At 37.9% G+C, this 20716-nt stretch overlaps 1 protein-coding gene across 3 annotated transcripts; it reads right to left on the bottom strand.

Annotated features, from left to right (window-relative positions):
- Positions 1-307: 307 nt before the first annotated feature.
- tank (TRAF family member-associated NFKB activator) lies at positions 308-6620 on the bottom strand. Of its 3 annotated transcripts, none has more exons than XM_042495318.2 (8): positions 6461-6620; positions 4562-4703; positions 4247-4355; positions 4025-4095; positions 2871-2929; positions 2645-2763; positions 1406-1806; positions 308-751 (listed from the first exon to the last, which is right to left on the bottom strand). In XM_042495318.2, the coding sequence occupies exons 2-8, from the start codon at positions 4658-4660 to the stop codon at positions 581-583; spliced, it is 1029 nt and encodes a 342-aa protein (XP_042351252.2). In that variant the 5' UTR covers positions 4661-4703; positions 6461-6620; the 3' UTR covers positions 308-580. The 3 variants fall into 3 exon arrangements, with proteins under 3 accessions (XP_042351252.2, XP_087939338.1, XP_087939337.1); XM_088083212.1 differs by having other exon boundaries at positions 308-640; XM_088083211.1 differs by having other exon boundaries at positions 4562-4682; positions 6461-6614.
- Positions 6621-20716: the final 14096 nt, after the last annotated feature.

Genomic DNA, 20716 nt, shown 5'->3' with positions numbered 1-20716 from the left:
GTTAACATTTGAGTGATTTGATGCATACTGTCATTTGTGATACGCGACATATCATTGTTGTGGGAGATATAAAATAAAGCTAAGAAAACATAAAGAGGAGGGTTATCATCAGATTTTTTTTGCCATTTTCTATTCTATTCTTAATTTTCAAAGTGAATTGAATTATGTTTTAAAAATAAGAATGTATAAACATATTGCAGAAAGAAAGTTCATGAATACACCTAATATCTTATTGCATGGCTAAATTAAGAGTATCCTAACCCGTTTTATCATTTTGAAAAAGATTCAAATGATTTAAAAAAAAATGTTAAGAGTAAATGTTTCTTTATTTTCTCATATATACCATAATATGCATCATCATCACTTAGTACTAGAGTAAAATCTCAGCGTATATTAGAAAAATATAATATGCAGGAAAGTGTACCATTCAATTCTTCAGTATTAAATAAATGGATTCAAGTCTTATTGCAGTGTCATTTCAAATCCAGTACAACGCATGTTCTTCACGGCAGGCAGGACTACACCATGAATTCAGTGGAGTAGTTGTGGCCTCGGGGCCCGTCAGTCTCTGCATCCACTGTCAGTTGTCGGCTTCATTCTTAGGAGAGAAATGCGAGTAGAGGTGGCTGTTCATTCGGTCCTGAGGAACCACAGCGTAGCAGAAAGCACATTTATCAGGACTGCTGCTCTGAGGTGTCGCCAGCTCTGTCCCCACATCAACTGCATCACACAGCTCAGGGCTCCAGAGAGGCTGCAGAGCAGGATGAACCAAAGAAAACAATACATTATTCTATACACTTAACAAGCCTTACACTCACTCTATTAAAGCATGCTAGGCCTTAAAGTTGAAGTATCTGTTGCTTTAAGGAGGACAAGAACATATCAACCCAATAGTCTGCACAAATACTCAGCAACAGTAAAGGCAAAGGGCTATTCTCAGGTGCTTAATTATCTTACTATTTATGTGTTCAACTGCACCATCAAATTAGCCCTGCCTATTATGATCACCCGTGTTGATGTAATCCAGGGACAGAATCATATTATTAAAAACTGGACCAACTTTAACATCTTACTGCATGTCATTCACAATTTTTATTAGGCATTTACACACATCAGCAAATAAAATCCCACTTAACCATCATACTTGTTTCATCAGATTCAGACACTGTAATGTGCTTCCATCTGGCTCACACTTTCCAGCAAAGATGCCAAATATAACCAGAGCATCCATGCTTAAGTAAAAAAAGAACCAGCACACATTACACAGTAATACGTTTCAAGTTAAGCCAAGGGGATTTTTTTTTTTTTTTGGACTTCACACTGGTTCACTCCTCCATTAGCGAAGACCAATCAGAGACTGATAATTTGCTACTAGTTTTCTCAGACCTTCTTCTGTGATTCTCACCTGCTGGGGTCCCCGCACGCTCTCTTGGGAGAGCGAAGATGATGTTGAGAGGGAGGGGGATGGAGGGTAGACAAAAGGCATGGGCAGTTCCACAGGCTCCTCTTCCACGGTGAGTGTGGGGGGGACATTGCCGAGAGGCCGCTTCGTGGGCATGGTCAGACCAATGTGTCTATCTGGAGCACTGTTCAGGAAGTCATATTCACTGTCCGCAGAGGGCGGGAATTTGACACTGAGTTTGGTGAGAGAGTCTACTAAGTCCCTGTCCTCGGGGCTGGCGCCTCGGGACGCCAGAGACGTAGGCGGAAGTGGAATATCCACTGCTGACCTTGGCGCTGAGGAAAAGGGTCTCTCTGCCTCTGCTGTACGGTCTGTGCACTGGATGGGCATGGAGAACCGCTGATCTGTCAGACGGCAGAAAAACATGAGATTTTACACGGTTTTTCTTTCTCAGTCAACATGTTGAGGTATTTCAGCACTGCCTTTAATTCTTTAATGACATTTGATATAAATTATATATATATATATGTGTGTGTGCACACATACATATATACATTTACATACAGTATATATAGTGTAATCTTGGGGATAATATCTTAATGTGACCCCTTCATAGTACAAGGGGGAATGCTTTCTTTGGGAATATCCCAGGACAACACCAATTAGTAAAGCCACTGGGACAAATTTCAGTGAAACACTTGTATTTTTAGGACTTTTAAACTTTATTTCCCAGTCTAAAAAAAAAATGTTAAAAAAGTTATCAAGAAGTTATCAAATATGATAAGTTACATTACTTAATTAATTAATTATACAATTAAAGTACTTATTATATTAGTAGTTAAAATAGTTAGTCTGTAAAATGCATATGTGTGTGTGGGGTATATGATGTATAGATGCATAGATGTATCGATAGATAGATTTAATTTCACAGTTAGTATGCAGAGGCATCATCATGCATTTGTCAGCGAAATTGTTGTTGTTGTGTTCATAGAACATTTTTTTTTAAACAGAGGTGGCCAGCCATGGTTCGAAAGGGCAACGATGCATTCGTGTTCATTCCTCGTTAAGGTGTTGCTATGTAATTATCTCATAGAACATAGCAAAAGCAAGTTAACTCATAAGTTGTTTTGGCATATAAAAAACATATTTCAATTTAGCACATTTCCTTTAAAGTAATTGAATTAAGAAAACAAATGGCCTTAAAATAAATGGCAGGCAATATTTGTTAAATATTAATATTACCGTTTGATGCATCATTTCCTCCATGGAATCGTTTTAGGTGATCTTTTTGTCTTCTGGTAAGAGAGCGAATCTGCCGGAATTTCCCCTGAATTGCTTCAAATGCATCCAGCATGTCCTGACTGTCAAACAAATAAAAACGAGTTAGGAAAAAAGATCTAATCTTTAACTGCAATATTCTTTTTTTTTTTTTCTTTTCAAAAGTCTTTGTGCAATGGGAGACACATACTAGTCAACGCTGCTGCTGACCGGCATATTTGGAGCAACAGCAACAGTGCCCATATTATCCTGTAAAAAGACACATGAAAATTATGGCGATCATTAGCAACAATTACCTAAGGCATATTGTTAATGCATCTGCAGTTTTATTTTACAAATTACAAATTTCCTCATGGAAAAATGTTTCCTGGCCTGCTGAATAAAGAACAATGAAGCTGAAGCTGCTGAACTGTGCGGGCGATATTATCCTCTAGCACCATCTGGTGAAGTAAACGTGGATACACCTTGTGTGGACTAAAACAGAGGGTGGACACTAATACAGCAGCAATGTGATCTTGGGTTTCCTCGATTGTTTGAATCTTTGAAAAACAAATGAATGCAGTATGGACATTCCCAAAGATAGAAGATCTCCCTGTGTAAATATCTGCAAACTGCTTTAAAGGTGTGTAAACAAGAGTTAGAAACACCCCCAAAAAACTAAATATTTGTAGACTAACTAACTTCAAGGATGCTGCTGAGACAGTAAAGTCACAAAAGCAGCATTTAAAAGTTACCAGAAAATACAAAATAAATGTGAATCAACCATTTTTTAGCCTTTACTGCTATATTAATCCTTTGAAACCCGAGTAAATTGGCTTGATTTCTTAAAAAAAAAAATAAATAAAAAAATAAAAAAAGAAGAAGAAATGAACCAAAAATCAGCAATATCTGAATTTTAGTTTAAAAAATGAAAAATTAGGGGAAAAACAAACCTAACAAGTACTGGAAAGAAAAAATGTTTAAAAATATAATAATTCTGTAATTTAGTAATTTTAAATATGTAATTATCATAACTATTATGATAATACTATACTAAATATTTTTCCCTATCTCATTTTTCCCCCCTTTTTTTCCCTGACACCCTTCCACAGACATGGTTGCCTAGTTTTTTTGGGGTTTTTTTCAGTTTTCTAAAACAATTTGTGGAACATTTCTTACAAAGTTGCTCATTGCCTTGTTGACACAATTACAACAGCATCCAGCAGAAGTGTGTTTGTATGTGAGAGGAAGTTATATGTTTGCTCATGCATATTTTCTAGTGTGACAATGAAGAAAAACGAGTTTTGGAGCATTCATATTGCAGTTTTCGCATAGAAAGAGCACACTGTAGCACAGCGAACATACCGGGTACTGCATTTTCCTATAAGCTCCAGCCCCATCCAGGAGATGGTTGCAAGGCTCGCATTTCATCTCTCCTTCGAAAAAAAAGGTGAAATACTTTTAAACATGCCAGATGAAAGTTTGAAATGTATGACAATGCCCAGAATGCAATGCAGTAGAAGAGTAAATTATCTTATAATGTATAACGTTTATGAACAGAGAGATCATCTGGCACATTTCACTAACCTGATGGTTGTCTTGTTGCTGATAACTTAGCTTCAAGTTTTGAAATCAACTGCTGCTGGTCCTCTATCTGCTTTTGAAGTTTTTGAGTGTATCGCTCATAATATTCACTCTGTAAAAACAGGGTTATTTTTTTAGCACCAATGTCCGCAATCTTCTCCATGCCCATACGTCAGCTAACATGTCATTTTCGTAAGCATACATATCTAATAATCATGTTAGCTTGCTATTTGATTGCTGACAAAAATAAAATGAGTAATCATACTTTGGTTTATTTCGCACAGAGTTTGAAAAAAGTTATTTTCTTTGTGTTGTTACCATTTGTTGCAGCTCCTTTTTAGCATTGTCCTTTTCAATGGAGACCTGGCGATAAGCTTCAAAAGCTTTATTGAGCTGGTCTCCGATGTTCCTTTCCATGCCGTGTGCTCCACAGTCATTCCTGACACAGCAGACATGAGCCCTATGAGTGAGATCCCAACTTGCATTAAAACATACCAGATGAAACGCTCTGCCAAAGACAGCACTTTTTAGTGACGAAAGCATGGAGTTGTTATATTTTTCAACATACTTTCTGACATTGACCAAAAGTCCCTCTCTCGCCTCAAACTGGTTCAGAAGGCAGCAGCTTCTTACTGGTTTCAACAGACGACATCACATAACCCCAGTGCTGTCTTCCTGTTTGTTTTAGAATTGATTTAGAAAAGATTTTATTGAACACTTTTAAAGCTCATCCAGGTCTGGCTCCAAGTTAAGAGCAGAAATATTTATTTTTTATTTTTGTTTTTTTCCACTATTTTTAATCATAATGTGTCTTCTTTCTAATATTTTTTTTGCATTTATCTTTTGTTCTATTTTATATTATTATTTTTTTTATTTTTATCTTGCCTTATTTTGGCTCTTATTTGATGTGGTCTTTTTATTTATCTTTTTATTCTTTCTTGATACTCATTGTTATTATTGTCATCATTATAATTTTGACTTTACTGCTTTTATCTTTTTAATTGTATTTACTTATAATATGATGGAACTGATAAGTGTTTTTGAAATCATTTTTATCTTTTCTTTTCTTCCTTCTAATATGTGTTTGTGTCCTAGCTCTTAATTTTGCTTTAATTTTTGTCTGGCATTACTGTTTGGCTTTATAAAATGACTTCATAAACCTGTCTTAGTTATTTTTAGTTGTGCTTCTTTTCAGTTCTCTAGCTAATTAAGTTTTTTATTGCACTTAAATGTCCTTTAATAATTTTTTTTTTTTTTTGCACTGTCTGGATGCTTTTGATGTTTGAAGGAGACCACTTTGAATGCTCTTGTTGCTTAAATGTGCTACATAAATAAACTTTCCTTTGTAGACAAGAAAAGTTATTATTATTATTATTATTATTATTATTATTATTATCGTTATTATTATCATTTTTATTATTAATATTATTATTACAATCAATTGTCAATTTGTCTTCATACACAACCTTTAAATATAATAAAAAGAAGTAAATAACTCCTCCAAATGTACATCAACTTATTTTGGTTGATTAGTTTAAGCTGATGCAATGACAAAACTGAGTAAACACACTTCCTAATTTCTGTTTATTAGTAAGATTATTTTCAGTTCCGTGGGAATATCATCTTATGTGCAAAAGCCACATTGCTCTCACATTTCGACAATCAAGGCTTTGTACTAGTGAGAAAATATGCAAAAAACTGAGAAGTAATGAGAAAAAAGTAGTTAAATTACTCAATGCAATTTATTGCACAACCACCGACCTACACAAGCTTATCTCACCATTTACATTTCTGCCTTTGCTTTTACTCACTTTGAGTAACTTTTTTGGCAATTTTGCCCCAATTGCAAGACAGTACCTACTGTTGTAGTAGTTAGCATGGACGTGTTGGGGTGATGCAAAACAAGTAAGAGGCTGATGTCAGTCTCACCGGAGCTGCTCATCAAGTGTTAGTCAACATTGATGATAAATGTCTCAGCAGCACAGTTTCTGTCATACCAACAGCTCCTGGATGAAGCCACAGTAACTACATTAACACTAACGTTGGAGGCACAACAGGGAAGCGCTTAAAAGTGTCATTCAAACCCCAATCCATACAGTTCCGTATTCCTTAAACCGTAACTGACCGGTTAGCCATAGCTCATTCAACCGGTGGCGGATAAAGCGACCGAGCAGCGACTCCACGGCTCAGTTTCCCACACAGTGAGTGTCCTCTTACCTTCATTTGTGTCACTGCTAAAGTCCAATTTGTTGTTTTGACACCACCGCAGCGCCGTCGCCTTATCTTCAGAAGCAAAGTTACGAAGCGCCGGAGAGGATATGGCAATGTATGTTTTACATAGCCTGGTCGAGTTGGGAACTTCCCTCGGGGAATCCCCCGCACTGTAGACTTCCGCCTTCACTCGGAGCTGGCCAATCAGCGCGCAGCTGAGAGGAGCGGTGGGTGGTTAGCTGGTTGAGGGTTCTTCCAGCCTACGCGTCTGCAAACTGACTGTTGTGCATATGAAAACTGTCCCCAAACTAGATTTACGCTGTGCTCATTTACTCTGCAAAAGATTGTTATTGGAACGAGTTCTGTCGAAAGTATTTACTCTTATTGCAAAAAAGCTGCACAGCAAGATTACAACCTGCTAGGGGGACCATGGGTGAAAAGAAAGAGCTGCTGGGCCCCTAATGCTATTAAACATCATGGTGTTCAGGCATAAGTACCATCCCAGCAAGCAATTTTTGTTCTAAAATTGTAAAAATGCAACCTACGCAATGTTTTAGTGACGTTTTTAGCAGCAAGTTTTCTTTTAGCTCCCAGAGCGTTAAGGTAGCATTCTCTGTCAACAACAAAAGATGTTAAAAATGATTTATTTTACTCTGAACATATCACATAACATTACATTTTCATTTAAGAAAATGCATTGGAATCTCAGTCCTCAATAACATGTTCTGAATGTTGCTTTTAAAATTTTCCTCCTTTGTTCTCATATAACATTGTGTAGGTGTATGTGTAGATAACATTAGTCAATGTTGTGGGAACATTCCCCGCGAGCTGGGATCTGAGCTCATGAGATAATATTGCAGTATCACCTTAGTTGACATTGCCAGGGGCAGAGTCAGACGTAAACATTGGGTGGGGTGCTAAGGAAAAATATCATCTTGTAGAGTTTACATTATATTTTGCAGGGGTGGGACCAAGTCATTGTTTTGCAAGTCAATAACTTTTTAAAGAGTCCACATATTTTCTCACTTTTCATATTAAGTGTTGTGCTTTTTTGTTTATAAAGCTATAAACTCTGTCACTGCAAAGTCATGGTTAAGGCCTCTTTATAGACAACATGTTGATACGTCCTTGTAGTAGTAGTGCAGTAGTTATGGCTGAAGTTCATTAAATAGAACAGAGCTGTTATTGAATTTAGAAGCAACACCTACGCTTTTCCTAAGTTAAAATATCTACAGAGAAAAAGGCTTATTCAACTGAACTTTTTAAAACTCACTAATATTATTTTGCTTTTCTTGACCGCTGTTTTTGCTTTTGTTTCTTATCTATCATCAAAACAAAGTAAGCTGTTTTCTTGAGTTTTTCTTTACTGTGACCTTCCACTTGCTGAATATAGTTCTAAGCCCAAGATGAGGTCTGCTTCCTCTGTATTCTGTGTGTACTTGTGACATATCTGACCACCTGTAAATGAACTGAGCTCACTATTAACCTCGATAAGTAAACCATAACTAGCACAGATGTCAGTTTGTACATTACCACAGCAAGGTGAGAACTATCACCACTGGAGGTCAGCAAAAACAAGTTCCCTTTTTAATTAGTTGCAAATGTATGAATGAGACAAATCATGAATGAGAGGACACACATTACTTCCATGTATATAAAGGATGAATAAAAATCTCTCCCACAGATTATATGTATAGAAAGATGGCCTTCCCATATGGTGAAAGTATGTGTCCAGGCAAGATTTGCTCATCTGTTCCATATTACTCCTTAAAAATCACCACATAATCATCTTATATAGGTGTGCTTCTCTGAGCTGTGGTGCCCTCTGGTGATATTTACAGCCAAAAAAGTCATCTGTAAACGCAGTTTTATACCACATAGGATCAAGTTCTTGTGTTGTGGCAAACGTTCAGTAATGTGACGTTAAGGCCTCACTCAGCTCCCTCCGATCCACCTCTAAAAACATTTCAGAATCAAACCTATGAAATCCATAATGAGGAAGAACTGTTATATGATAAAATTTCGTGTTGTTAAGGGGAAAAAACAGGTCACAGGTATTGTACTTGCTTGCACTTCTTTTGCAGCATTTCAGTTTGGCATTGACCATTAACCTTAGATCTGACAATTGACAAGACAGCTGTTGTCTATTCAGACATAAAACATTCATACATGAATACTGCAGTAGCCTAATTTGCCAGTCCATTTATCCCTAATTTCAAGCAAAACTGGGGAACTGCTTTTGTTTTGGTACATTCTTTTCACCTATTTTAAAACCCAACTTCCTAAAGTAAGACGGGTGTCTAACTACTGTCTTAGAAGTACATCAGTAATTTAAGCACGAAGGTACAGTAAGTGATGCAATACTCTGCCCTTGTGACATACTGGTAATCCCCCTCCAGTTTCTACCCAACTGATGCTTTTGCATCTCATCAAACCTCCATTGTTTTATGTGGAGGTTTGTCTGCACATGAATTAGATTGATAATTCTGACCCCATGTGCTAGACAGCATCGAGTGTCACTCTGAGAGCTTTCTCCCCAGCAAAGGAAACCCAAGAAGTACAAGCAGCACAAAAAGAAGAACCAGTAGATGGCAGCTTAGAGTGACTTATTTAAATGCATTTTTATGGATTCTCAGAGTATACAGGGAAAGTATCATATACGACCCACTGAAACTGTGAAGCAAAATATTTTAGGATGTCAGTTAACATAAGGCAAGGGACTACCGATGAAAACTAGCTGCCCAGCTAACTCAGGTGCATTCACATTTATTTGAGTGTGGATAATTCTACACTGTCCCTTCTTAAAGCGATAAATTACAAATAACTGATCATTTTTATAGTAAATCTCAATTGATCATGTAAAGTTTCAGAATGGTGGCAGAGTAAAATTTAAAAAGGAGACCCCACTTGTGCTGATTATGTAATTTCCATGTAATTATTTCCACATAGACATATAGTTAGTATTAAAGATGCAGTAAATATACTTTTTGAAAAACTACCATAATACAGTGGGACTGATACCTTGCATCAGTATTTCTCAAAATGGGGGTATGGGTACCTCTAGGGGTTTTGCACAGGGTATGTGAGATATATGTGATCAGTCATGCATAATTCCTAAAATATTTTATTATTTAATAACTTTACTAAAACATTTAAATTTAAGTTCAAACCACATTTCATACTCAATGTTCTTTTTTTTCAGCTCACCTTGACTTTTGTTAACTGGACCACAAATGTTTTGTGCTGGTTAAGGGGTAATCAACTAAAAAAAAAAAAAATCAAAAAGGGGAAGCCTTCATTGTTAAAAACAGCATGAGAACTGCTGCCTTAAATTAATTATGCTTAAAACACACCAAGCAATGGCTGTGAAGTTGCATGGTGAAGTGCGGCCAGACTAAAAGTTGGGGATAGATTAACTTTTAGCATTGAATTGCTGCCAGACAACACTGCAGCCGTTCAGTAAACAGAGTTCTGTGACCCCTGTGACATGCTGATCTATGCTACAAAGAATTTCTTCTGATCTGAAACATATCAGCAGGCCTTCCGGCTGCAGAAATATATAATGAGCGAGTTACACTTCGATGATTCTTGGTGTGTTTTGCAGGTTTAAGGCCCTTTAATATCTAATAATGTATTGCTCTTCACTAGTCACTAGTCACAAGTCTCAAGTCACAAGTCCGTATTTTAATAATAACAAATTACTTAGGAATTACATTAGGTTAAATGAACCAACAAAGTTTTCTTAGTGTCAGTCTGAGAACTGTCTACAAATGACAGAGCAGGATAAGGGGATGAACATTACCTGTCTCCATCATCAGTCTAGGTATGAAATAGTGCAGACCTCCCAGTCCAGCAGAGTGGGATGCCAGTGGCCTGACTCCTCGGGGATCGTTTTCTGGAGTCCTGACACCGAGGTTGTTGTCTGTGACCCTCACTGACATTCCAACCTCAACCTCTGCACCTCCTGAGAGTGACTTACACTTCCAGAGTGCCACCAACAACCTCAAATCATAAATGAAAAAACTCCAGGAATTCCTTTAAAGAAGACAACAGCAGACAATCTCAAGGGGTCGTTCCGATTATTTGTAGTGGAGCTGTATGGAGCAGTTATCTAAAGACATATTACTGCAGGAGGATGTGAGTCGGCAGTAATTCACCAAAGTCACACAATGACACAAAGTAACTAACTGATTGAACCAGCAGTAGAACAGCAACTCCCATGTTCAGCAAGATAAATTATCGATTTTATCAATGGAGTTTGGTGACTTTGAGAAGAGCATAGATGGGGAACTTAAGCCACTAACTGGTTACCGTTGAAACGGGTTGACAGAAAGACAAGTTAATATTTTTTCCTAGTTTTTCACTTTTTAAAAAAAATTCTAAATCTACAAATTTCTTGCAATATGCAAAATATTTCTTGCCAAGTTGCTCACTGCCTTTCCCCCCATGTATTTGAGATAAAGCAACTTAAATGTGTTCAAGGTTTAAATGTTCAAATACCTGTGAAAGGTGTCTTAATGCAGTACAAGAAATGTGATTTTTGTCCAGATTTTAATGGGTTAACACACAGACATTTACTGTATGTAACACACTGACTATGAGTAGTACCCCACACAAAACCACCTAAAAAACAACTATCCCTTTAAGGGTGCCACGTATTTTTCATGGTTGCTTTGAACTCAGATTTTATGGCAGAATTTATGACTTGAGTCTTGTCTTGTGGCTCTGGTAAAGCAAAATGTCACTGGCAGACTGGTATTCTGATAAGCAATGAGTTCATAATTGAACATTGGGTGAGGCAAATGAGCCATTTCAATGACCGTACAATCATTCACCTCAAGTGCCATTTTCTCTTTCTGTTCAGTGCTCAATCCTCCTTTTGTTCATCTTTGCTGAAGAGGAAACTCTATTACCCAGTTGGCTGCCCAGGATATTAATATGTTACTGAAAACAGAAAAAAAACAAGAATATTTCTGCAATACATTCTTTATAAACTTTGCTGAACAACAGTGAAGATGGAAGACAAGTAAACATGACGAGACAGATTTATGACTACTCTGTTCCCTTTCATGTGGTGATCTGCTCTGTTTGATCGCTCTCTCACTCTTCCTCTTTTTTTCTTCCAAAGTATAGAATGCACTTTCTTCACTCTCCCTTGTGTGACTCATAAATCATAATTGCCTCCACAGAACTCCGCTGTGCATTTACTGTCAGCTACGACATTCACATAGGCCGAAAGGCTGTGTAGCATTTCCATCAACAATATGTGCATTTACTGCATTGTGAGACCACAGTGTGTTAGCTCTTTAATAACCCAAACATACTGAAGTTTTGAAAAGACAAAGAAGAAAAACAAAGACAAGATGGTACTTTCCTTTCTTTATAAACCACTGTAGCCCTCAGACCTGTAATCAATGCAGCCTCTTAACACATATATATTAATCAACCAACGCAATAAAATGAGCAGCAAGATGTTTTTTCTGTTGAGATATGAGTCTCCCAAAGCGATTTTTGTCTAATACCCTGACCCCACCACTTACAAGAGGACATCAGTGGTGCAGAGAGGCCTCATAAATTTCAGCTGAAATGATCTCTGGGGAGATGCGATGCTCTCTTCCTGCATCATCCAGCTTACCCTGGTGAAGACATATGGAGGGGTCAGATGTGGGGGGTTTGTCCTTCATCCATTATAGGATATTGCTGTATGTACTTTATTGAATCATCTGTGCTTTCTGTATCCACAATTAATAGGATGAGTATCTGCATGCACAATACCATGTATTAACTGATGTGATCATCCAATGTTGTGTTCCCGGGGAAAGACAATCCTATTGTCCTTTGTGTCACTGGTGAAAAGGATACTAAGCTTGCTGTTATAGGGGGCCCTGTGCGAGATACACATCACTCTGGAGCCTGACTGGAGCGCAGCAGTAAATCTCAAGCCAATGTAAGGATCCATCCATGTTTCCTGCATGTCTAGCAAAATAAACAATCTGCTGTGGGTCTGCAGAAACGCGAGATCAGACAGAGGGCAGAACTGAGGACTCTGGCATGCCAGGGGAGGAGGGGGAGAGGAGGAATGCGGGGGGGTATTCATAGATCAGATTTCAGGAGCCCCAGAGAGATACTGGAGGAGAATGGAGAGGAATCCTGGTGTAAAGAGACCAAGAAACTATAAACTAAAGGGAAAAAAATAGAAAAATGCAATTTCTACTATGTCCTATCACACATTTTCTTCATACAAATGTGTCATATGCCATAACAACATTTTTTTAATGTGAATATATGAATGTAGGTGTGTCAGATCAGAGCAGAGAGCCACTGTGGTTTCCACTGGAGGCTAAAGCTGCACACAATATTGTTTTGGTTTAGACTCCGGCCTCGGGGGCTTCCTGCTATTTGAAGAGGATTGGGTGGGGATGAGTATGCTGAGAAACTCTGAGACGAGTCTGTAGTTCTGCGAATTTTACACAAGTAGTCATTTATTCTAAATCTTTATGGGTAGTTTTATGATCGTCAGCTGTACCTGACTCTTCTAGTCACTCTTCTAGGCTAATTGATTTGTAAGGCAAATTGTTGGGAGGACTAAAAACATGCAGCTCTGATTATTTTGTGTTAAAGCAACATCACATGTACCTCCACAGCGACCTAAATAGGATGGTGCTCTTAGCTGGATCTAACTACGCAGAAAGTCTGCAAGAAGGCTTTCCTGCAAGCTTATTGAATTTCCTGATTGATAGCGAGAGGAAGTTCTCTCCCTGTTCCTGTTACATAAGAGCAAAACCACAAACCTCTTATTGAACAAAATGTTGTTTACATTACATGCAAATTAACAAGCATCAACCAAGCTAATTCTAACATCCCTGGGTATATCTTGTTTTAGTGTTTATCGAAAGAGCTTATTGACCATGTTACTTAAAGTATCATTGAATATGTGTGGTATAAAAAAATGCATTTTGGTTCCCTGCTAAAGACAGATTTTACGTTGTATTGTAAATATTAATCCTTTGATTTTGGTCAAATGAAACTATATTTTAGCTTTTCTAAATTTACGCAAATGCTCAGTTTGTTTGACTTATGTCAGCAATCCAAAAGGGCCCAAAGTGAACCAACAATATCACTGGTAGTCCTCAAACATGCGCATTGATTTGTAATTTGTCACTATAAGATAAGGCATCTCGAAAATCAATAGTCATGTGAAAAGGGAGGGTCACAGCAGTGTTTGTGTTCCCACAGGGACTGAGGTTCAACAGATATGGATGAGAGGGGAATATATGCGCAGTAGACCTCATTGAATGTTTTTATTTCTGTCTTCATGGGAATATTACAAATATTCCCTCACTATTACATTCCCAATTCCCAATACTGGCATATCAAGGTACAGTTTGTTGGATGTTAGATTGTTATGTTAGATTGGATGAACACGATGAGACATGTGGGATGATCACAACTGGCTGACTGTATATAGATCTCATCTCTATCAACTGCGCTAATACAGTTGCATTTGTGTTGTAACTGTATTTTCTCTTAGGAACATGCCCTGACGAAACACAGAGCACAAGTTGTCATCTGTTGATTTCACAACTGCTCTCAATTATTTTCAAAACTGACAATATTGAGCAACTGACTATAAAATAGTAGCTGCAAGTCAGTTATGTTGCTTTGTAGAATAGAAAATGTCATTAGAGATTAAACAAAACTGAAGAAGCAAAAGGGCATATGAGGTTAAGATGAAAGTCCATAGCTGACCTCACACAAAGAGCCCTCTAAGGCTCTTCATTACTCCAGCTCATGAAAAAACTATTAGCAAAATACTTCAGGCCCCAGATAGATGATTTCCAACAGCAACAGGAAATTAACAAACATATGCATTCACACTATCAGTTGCTCTATGATGAAAAAAGTGGAAATCCTAATCTTTAGTGCATTTGTGCAGCCCAGTTCGGACTTCCTGACAGGTTTTCATGAATGGACTTTACAGAACAGCGCTATTCATTCATGGTGGATTACAAGGGAAGGCAGGATTTATCTAATGATTATTTAACTAGTTACCGGGTGACTAAATGTTTTAATGAACAAAGATGTGATGTGTTAATACTGAAGTTGCCTGTCCATGAGTCCTTTTATGGTCCTCGTACATTTCTGCTCGTCATCACCGCTATCCTGCCAAGGGCTGGATAAATGTGTATCTGTCTTAAAAATGAATTGAAATTCTGTTTCTGGACTGTGGTGGTTTCATTAGTGATCTCTCCAAAGAAATAAAATGAGTCATACCACTTTATTTCTATGGTTCTCTCTCAAGGCTTTTTTGAAATAAAGTGTACAGGATACAGATTGTTCACAGCTAACAACTCTTCGTAAAGTTATGATCATTTGATAATATTTTGGCAATAGTTGGCAGGCTGTCTTCTACAAAGTGATTTTTAAATTATTTTTAAGGTGAATGAATTAACTGCCATGTTAAGAATGCAGACAACAGCATTATGCTGAGGCTGAACAGCACCATACAATGTTTACAATAAAGTTTGGAGAGTTGCCTGGCAGCAGAATGTACACAATGAAATAGCCCAGTGGCGCTGCCCTTTATGTCCGTGTCAGGCCTGAAAGAACTGCCTTTGTACACATATGACTCTCATTCTCGGGACATTTGACATGAGCAAAATGAGGGCAAAACTCCCCAATAAAACCTTTCCTGCTGCTGTCAAGTATTTCCTCTCATATATTAAAAATAATTTAGAAAAGCTTGTGTGTAAAATGTCAGTGAGAAATATGAATAAAACCATCCTAACATATAAACTCATATGTGAGGAATTCTAAAAGAAAACTTAATTGTGTAATATGGAATTCTATGTGTGCTGTTTTATATCACCTTGCACAGCAATGTCAGTAAAACTGAATTATCAATATAGAACCTTTAGCATGTTTGCACATCTTGTTAGAGGATCTGTATATGACACGCAGAACAATAACAGAGCAGCAAACAACTATTTATTATGTAAAGATATAGAAATGCATGTAATGTAATGATGTCCTCAGCAGAGACTGAAGTAACACTCCCTCTGTGTTTGTTGTAATCTGAGCTGCCCTGTGCTCTTTAGACGATAGTGCATGTAAGCCAGGTATGTGTATCCCTCTGACTAGCTTGCCACCGCCCTGCACTGAGCTCTCCTTGTGGTTATCAGGATGATGTTGTCATGTAAGCATAGTGCACACACCCTCTGGTTAACACCGTCAGCTATGTCAGCACTGTTGTGTGGTCAGCAATGTTCATGCTGTTATCACCTTTAGCTGCTAGCCCCTGGCTCAGCCACAAACTTGATGAGAGCTGTGTACCTCTGAATCATACACTGAAAATAATATTAAACTCACTGTAACAATATTTCCTGTAAAATTACAAGACACTACTGGCCGCTGCAGTTTCTTCTACACATGGCAACTGTATCACCATGCAGAAAGAAGTGCATCTTTAACAAATTACTGTAAAAATACAGACAAATTCTAACAGTAATGTACAGCTTTTTCGATATACAGTACAAGCCTGTATGTAGAAAATAATAAAATACAGGCAGGGGGCAGAGTTTCTGCAAATAAATACACCGCCACACATTTCTAGTAGGTCATAAGTGATGATTGAGAGAAAATACTTTAGTTTGAGTCTATTGTAGGCTTAATGAACTGTAGGTATTTGCCAAAATATTATTTAAATCACCCATCTATGTTTCAGTTAATTTTGTTATTAAAGTCAGATAAGCCAAAAGTTATCCGTAAACTAAGTGCTTTATTTGAAGAACGTCCTGCCTTTGTTTAACTTTGGTTGCACTTTGGCCATACCATGTGCCATTTTTCTGTTATTTTTGTATGTCATGTTTGTGTTCCATACCATGTGATATGATCTTGAGCTAAATTGATAAAAGAAAATGAATATTATTGTTTTTAGCAAAACCCTGCATAATATGCCTTTAAGGTGTCTTCTATGTAAATATGTACAGTAAGTGTCATGTTTTTTAATGCTGTATAATCCCCACCTAGTTTTAAACAGAATAATAAATACACTAAAAGAGTGGATAGACTGCTGCCCTAACCAGTGGGATGACATTCAAGTCTTCCTTGCTGTAAATCAAACACAGATTCTAAACCGAGCAGTGAGTGAGAGATTCCAAAAAAATCTGTTATAGAAACCATGCAGTTGTCTTACCATAATCCAAAAAAAAATTTAAAAAACATCCTCCATTGGTAATTACTACACTGAAACGGTAAAGTGACTCATTCATTTTTGTACAAGTGAGCACGGCTGTCACGAACACCACCCCCACACCAGCACCTCAATTAAAGACCAGAGTTGTGAATGTGGACTTTTTTTCGGTGTGACACACACACATCGGCACTCACAGCTCTCTTTTGTGGCTAATATACAGTCAAGAGTCATGGGAAATGAATCTGTTTCTGCCAAAGAGGGGTTACACCCCCCAACCCAGGGACTTCCATCCAGTCAGGAAGGCGCAGAGACTGTTACTAAAAGCTTCCTGGAGCTGCTAAAACACTTCTCAGGAATCTAACACAGAGAGGCAGTGAGGAGAAATGTCTCCCCCTCTCTCTTTCACAGAAGGAGCTGTGAGACTGTGACTGCTGTTATGATTTGCAAGGACAAAACTGAGAGCAATGCTTTCTTCATGTACCTCCGAGTTGTTTGCTGGTAGGCTGTTTTCATGAGCTCAGGGAGGAGTAGTGAGAACAAGTGGCACAACGTCCTAAAATAACCTTTCTCTCTTATTTCCCTTGGAAATACCCAGTGTGTGTGTGTGTGTGTGTGTGTGTGTGTGTGTGTGTGTGTGTGTTATCTGTGTGTCTATGGGGTTTAGTGATCTTGTAATCTATGCATCAATGCATGTTTGTGCTTGTTTGAGTGATTGTGCGCAATCTGAACCTGCATCTGTGATGAAAGGAGATCTCCTTTAGGGGGATGACACGCTCTCTGAATATTTGGCTGCCCTTTCATATCAAAATAATCTGCTTGCAGTGATTTAACCCCCTGAAACCTGGATCGACATCAAATTGTTTGATTTCTTTCAAAACCATGAGGGGAAAAGCTGGCAGCAACATGAAATGAGAAAAGGTGACAAGAAAATGACCTAAAAATGATCTTTAAAAGGGAGAGAATCATTAGAGATTTATCAAATAACTAGTAAAAAATCAACAGAACTATATTTATAATTATTACATAATAATTATACATTGAAAATGTCAGTCAGTCAGTCATTTTCTGTAACCGCTTGTCCTCGTAAGGGTCGTGGGGGGGCTGGAGCCAATCCCAGCTGTCATTGGGCGGAAGGCAGGGTACACCCTGGACAGTTCGCCAGACTATCGCAGGGCCAACACATATAGACGAACAACCATACACACTCACAACCACACCTAAGGGCAATTTATAGTCATCAATTAACCTGAGCTGCATGTCTTTGGACTGTGGGAGGAAGCCGGAGAGAACCCACGCGGACACGGGGAGAACATGCAAACTCCACACAGAGGGGCCCCTGCCCGGACCGAACCCCGTTCCAACTGGGATTTGAACCAGGGACCCTCTTGCTGTGAGGCAACAGTGCTAACCACAAAGCCACCGTGCCGCCCTACATTGAAAATGAAGTTACAGAATAAAATTAAAGTATTTTGTTTGTGTTTTTGTGTGACTTTGGCATTTTAAGTGTTAGTTGCAATCATGGACAGTATGGTTGCAATACACCAATGTCACACAACAATGCGAACTTACTAACTGATTGCAGCAAAGGTAGACCAGCCGCTCCCATGTTCAGTGAGATGCAATTCTTATATTTGTCAATAGAGTCTGGTGGTTTTGGGGAACTGAAGTCATTACCAGCCTTCCCATCAAACCAGGTTCTGTAACGAGAGGTTAAGAAATGAAAATACTCTCAATATAGAATACACTTATGCTGATATTGTTTTTCTTTTAGGGTTGGACTTTGTTAGGTGGCAAAAATACATCTTGCTGCGGACCACCATCCACAGAAGTACTTTGCTTTAACTTCCATTTTAGACTCCAGCCATGCTGGCTGACATCTACTCTATGTAATACACCAACTATAGATAAAAAATGGACAGAATGGATGGATAAACACTCAAAATTACTGTACCCATAATAATAACATTCATTTCCAATAGCATAAGATGAATGTGCTATATTATTCAGGCGGTATTGTAGTGCTACACAAACACAGAGATAAGAGATAACCTTTCCTTTCACTGCTTCATAAAAGGTGGTGGTTCAATTGCCTCTCTGTGTCCCCTGCCCCCCTTTAGTATCCTGAACAGAGTGCTGAATCAGACCCTTTCCTCTAATGCTGACCCATTGACTCCTGTTGGCCTGGTGAACTTCTCTACATGCTCAGCTGATGACCTTTGCTTTCATTAAGGAATGGCGTATCACATATCACACCTATGTATACACATTGTGCCAATGCCTTCAGTAAAAGGACACTCATGTCATAGTGTTTCAAGGGACATTTCAGTGATTACTAAGCTTTACTAAGTAAAACTAGGGGCGAAATTAAAACATTTACTCCTTAAAATTATAAAGAAAATGCATATATTGGTCTGTTAATATTCACCAGAAAGAAGGAAAGTAAATGTTTGATGTTAAAAAAAATTGTGGTGGAGGACCCCCAAACTCCAATGTACACCCCCCAGTGTTGAAACGAAACACACACCCTTGCTTTATTGTCATGGTGGATGTTTGAGTCACAGAGTTGGTAAAAAAGAATATCTGTCTTTAACCATGCATATAATATTTCATTGGCATTCTATCTGCCTCATGTGTTCTTGCTGACCGTGATAATATAAAACAACCCCAATCTGCTAATTTCAGTCCAGGAGACCAGAAGGTTCGACTATTTAGGGAACCTGTAAAGGCAGAACAAGACAGTGGTTATAGTGTGGTGCTCGTACTTGCTGAAGGTCGCCGTTAATTCACATTTTCTGCCACCAGTGTTGGTTTTCCAATCAGCAGGTGACAGTGGTGGGTAGATTGCTTTTGATTTATAGCCCAGCCTGCTTCTCTTACCTGCTCTAATAAGACCTCCCCCACATACACACACAAACCACAACCACCTGTCACCCACATTACCAACATAATAGAGGGTCCTACTGCAAACAATCCATAATAGAAGCTATCTCTTTTAGCAAAATGTTACTCTACTGCAAGACCTAATCCTAAAAGGATTAGCTCATCGGAATAATCAAGAGTTTATTTTACAAATTTCTACTATGGATGCAAGCCAATCAGACAGTTTCTATTGTATTTTCAGAGGTTTTGCAAGATTCATTAATTTAATTCAATTTAATTAATTTCTGAATTATCTGCAAAACTCCCTGTCTTTGCTAAAAGCCAGAGAATACTGTATTGTATTTCTTACCTTTTGTGAAAGCAGTTTATCATTATTTAATTAATTTAAATAGATAGCCCTGTGAGCCTGTGATCTATATCATGTCCCGAAAGACACAACATCCAACTGGCAAGTTGTACAAATGTCTTTTTAGTGCATTCTTCTCCATAGTGGTGGCAGTGGGTACAGAGGAGTCAAGCATTTATTAAAAAAAAACAAAAAAAACACAACAAAAAAAAAAAAAAAAAACAGCTGATAAATCAAAAGTATCTGCATAAGAATATAGCTCAACATTTATGTATGTATTTATTTATTTATTTGTAGGCCTGCATATCTATTTTGGGTGGACTGGCCTTCTGCTCCAGTTAAGAAGCAATCACCCCTCCCATATCACTCATTCAAGATATAGCCTATTGTAGCAATTACAGTCAAAAAAAGATACACTTGGGGAAAGGCCTATTTCCACAATGTTTTATGGCTGTTTGATGTGAAATTATAATTTATTTTTATCGGTTTTAAAGTGATGCCTATACGCTTGTGTATTTAAAGAGGTTTGCGGTTTACATGCATTTCTACCACAGCATTTCTTTTTGAAAAAATGAGCCATCGTTTTTACTCAGGCCTCTTTAAAACAACACCAATTAATCATGGCTATTTGCATTGGAAGTCATATTGATCATCGGTATATTGCTGCCTCGAACTGAATGGAATCCTCCACTGTCATTAACAGGCTAATCATCATTAAACATAGACAAAGATTTGCGCTCCTCTTTTGAATATAATCTCCTATGGGCTAAATGCAAGAATACCCTGAAACTTGTCAGAATATCACATCAGGACAGTCGCACGGTGGAATGTTTGGTATGCA

The sequence above is a fragment of the Plectropomus leopardus genome, chromosome 10 (assembly GCF_026936395.1).
Source record: "Plectropomus leopardus strain MGB_pleo_1.0 chromosome 10, ASM2693639v1, whole genome shotgun sequence".
NCBI lineage: Eukaryota > Metazoa > Chordata > Actinopteri > Perciformes > Serranidae > Plectropomus > Plectropomus leopardus.
Note: the sequence above shows the minus strand (reverse complement) of the source record. Positions and strands in the feature narration are given on the sequence as shown.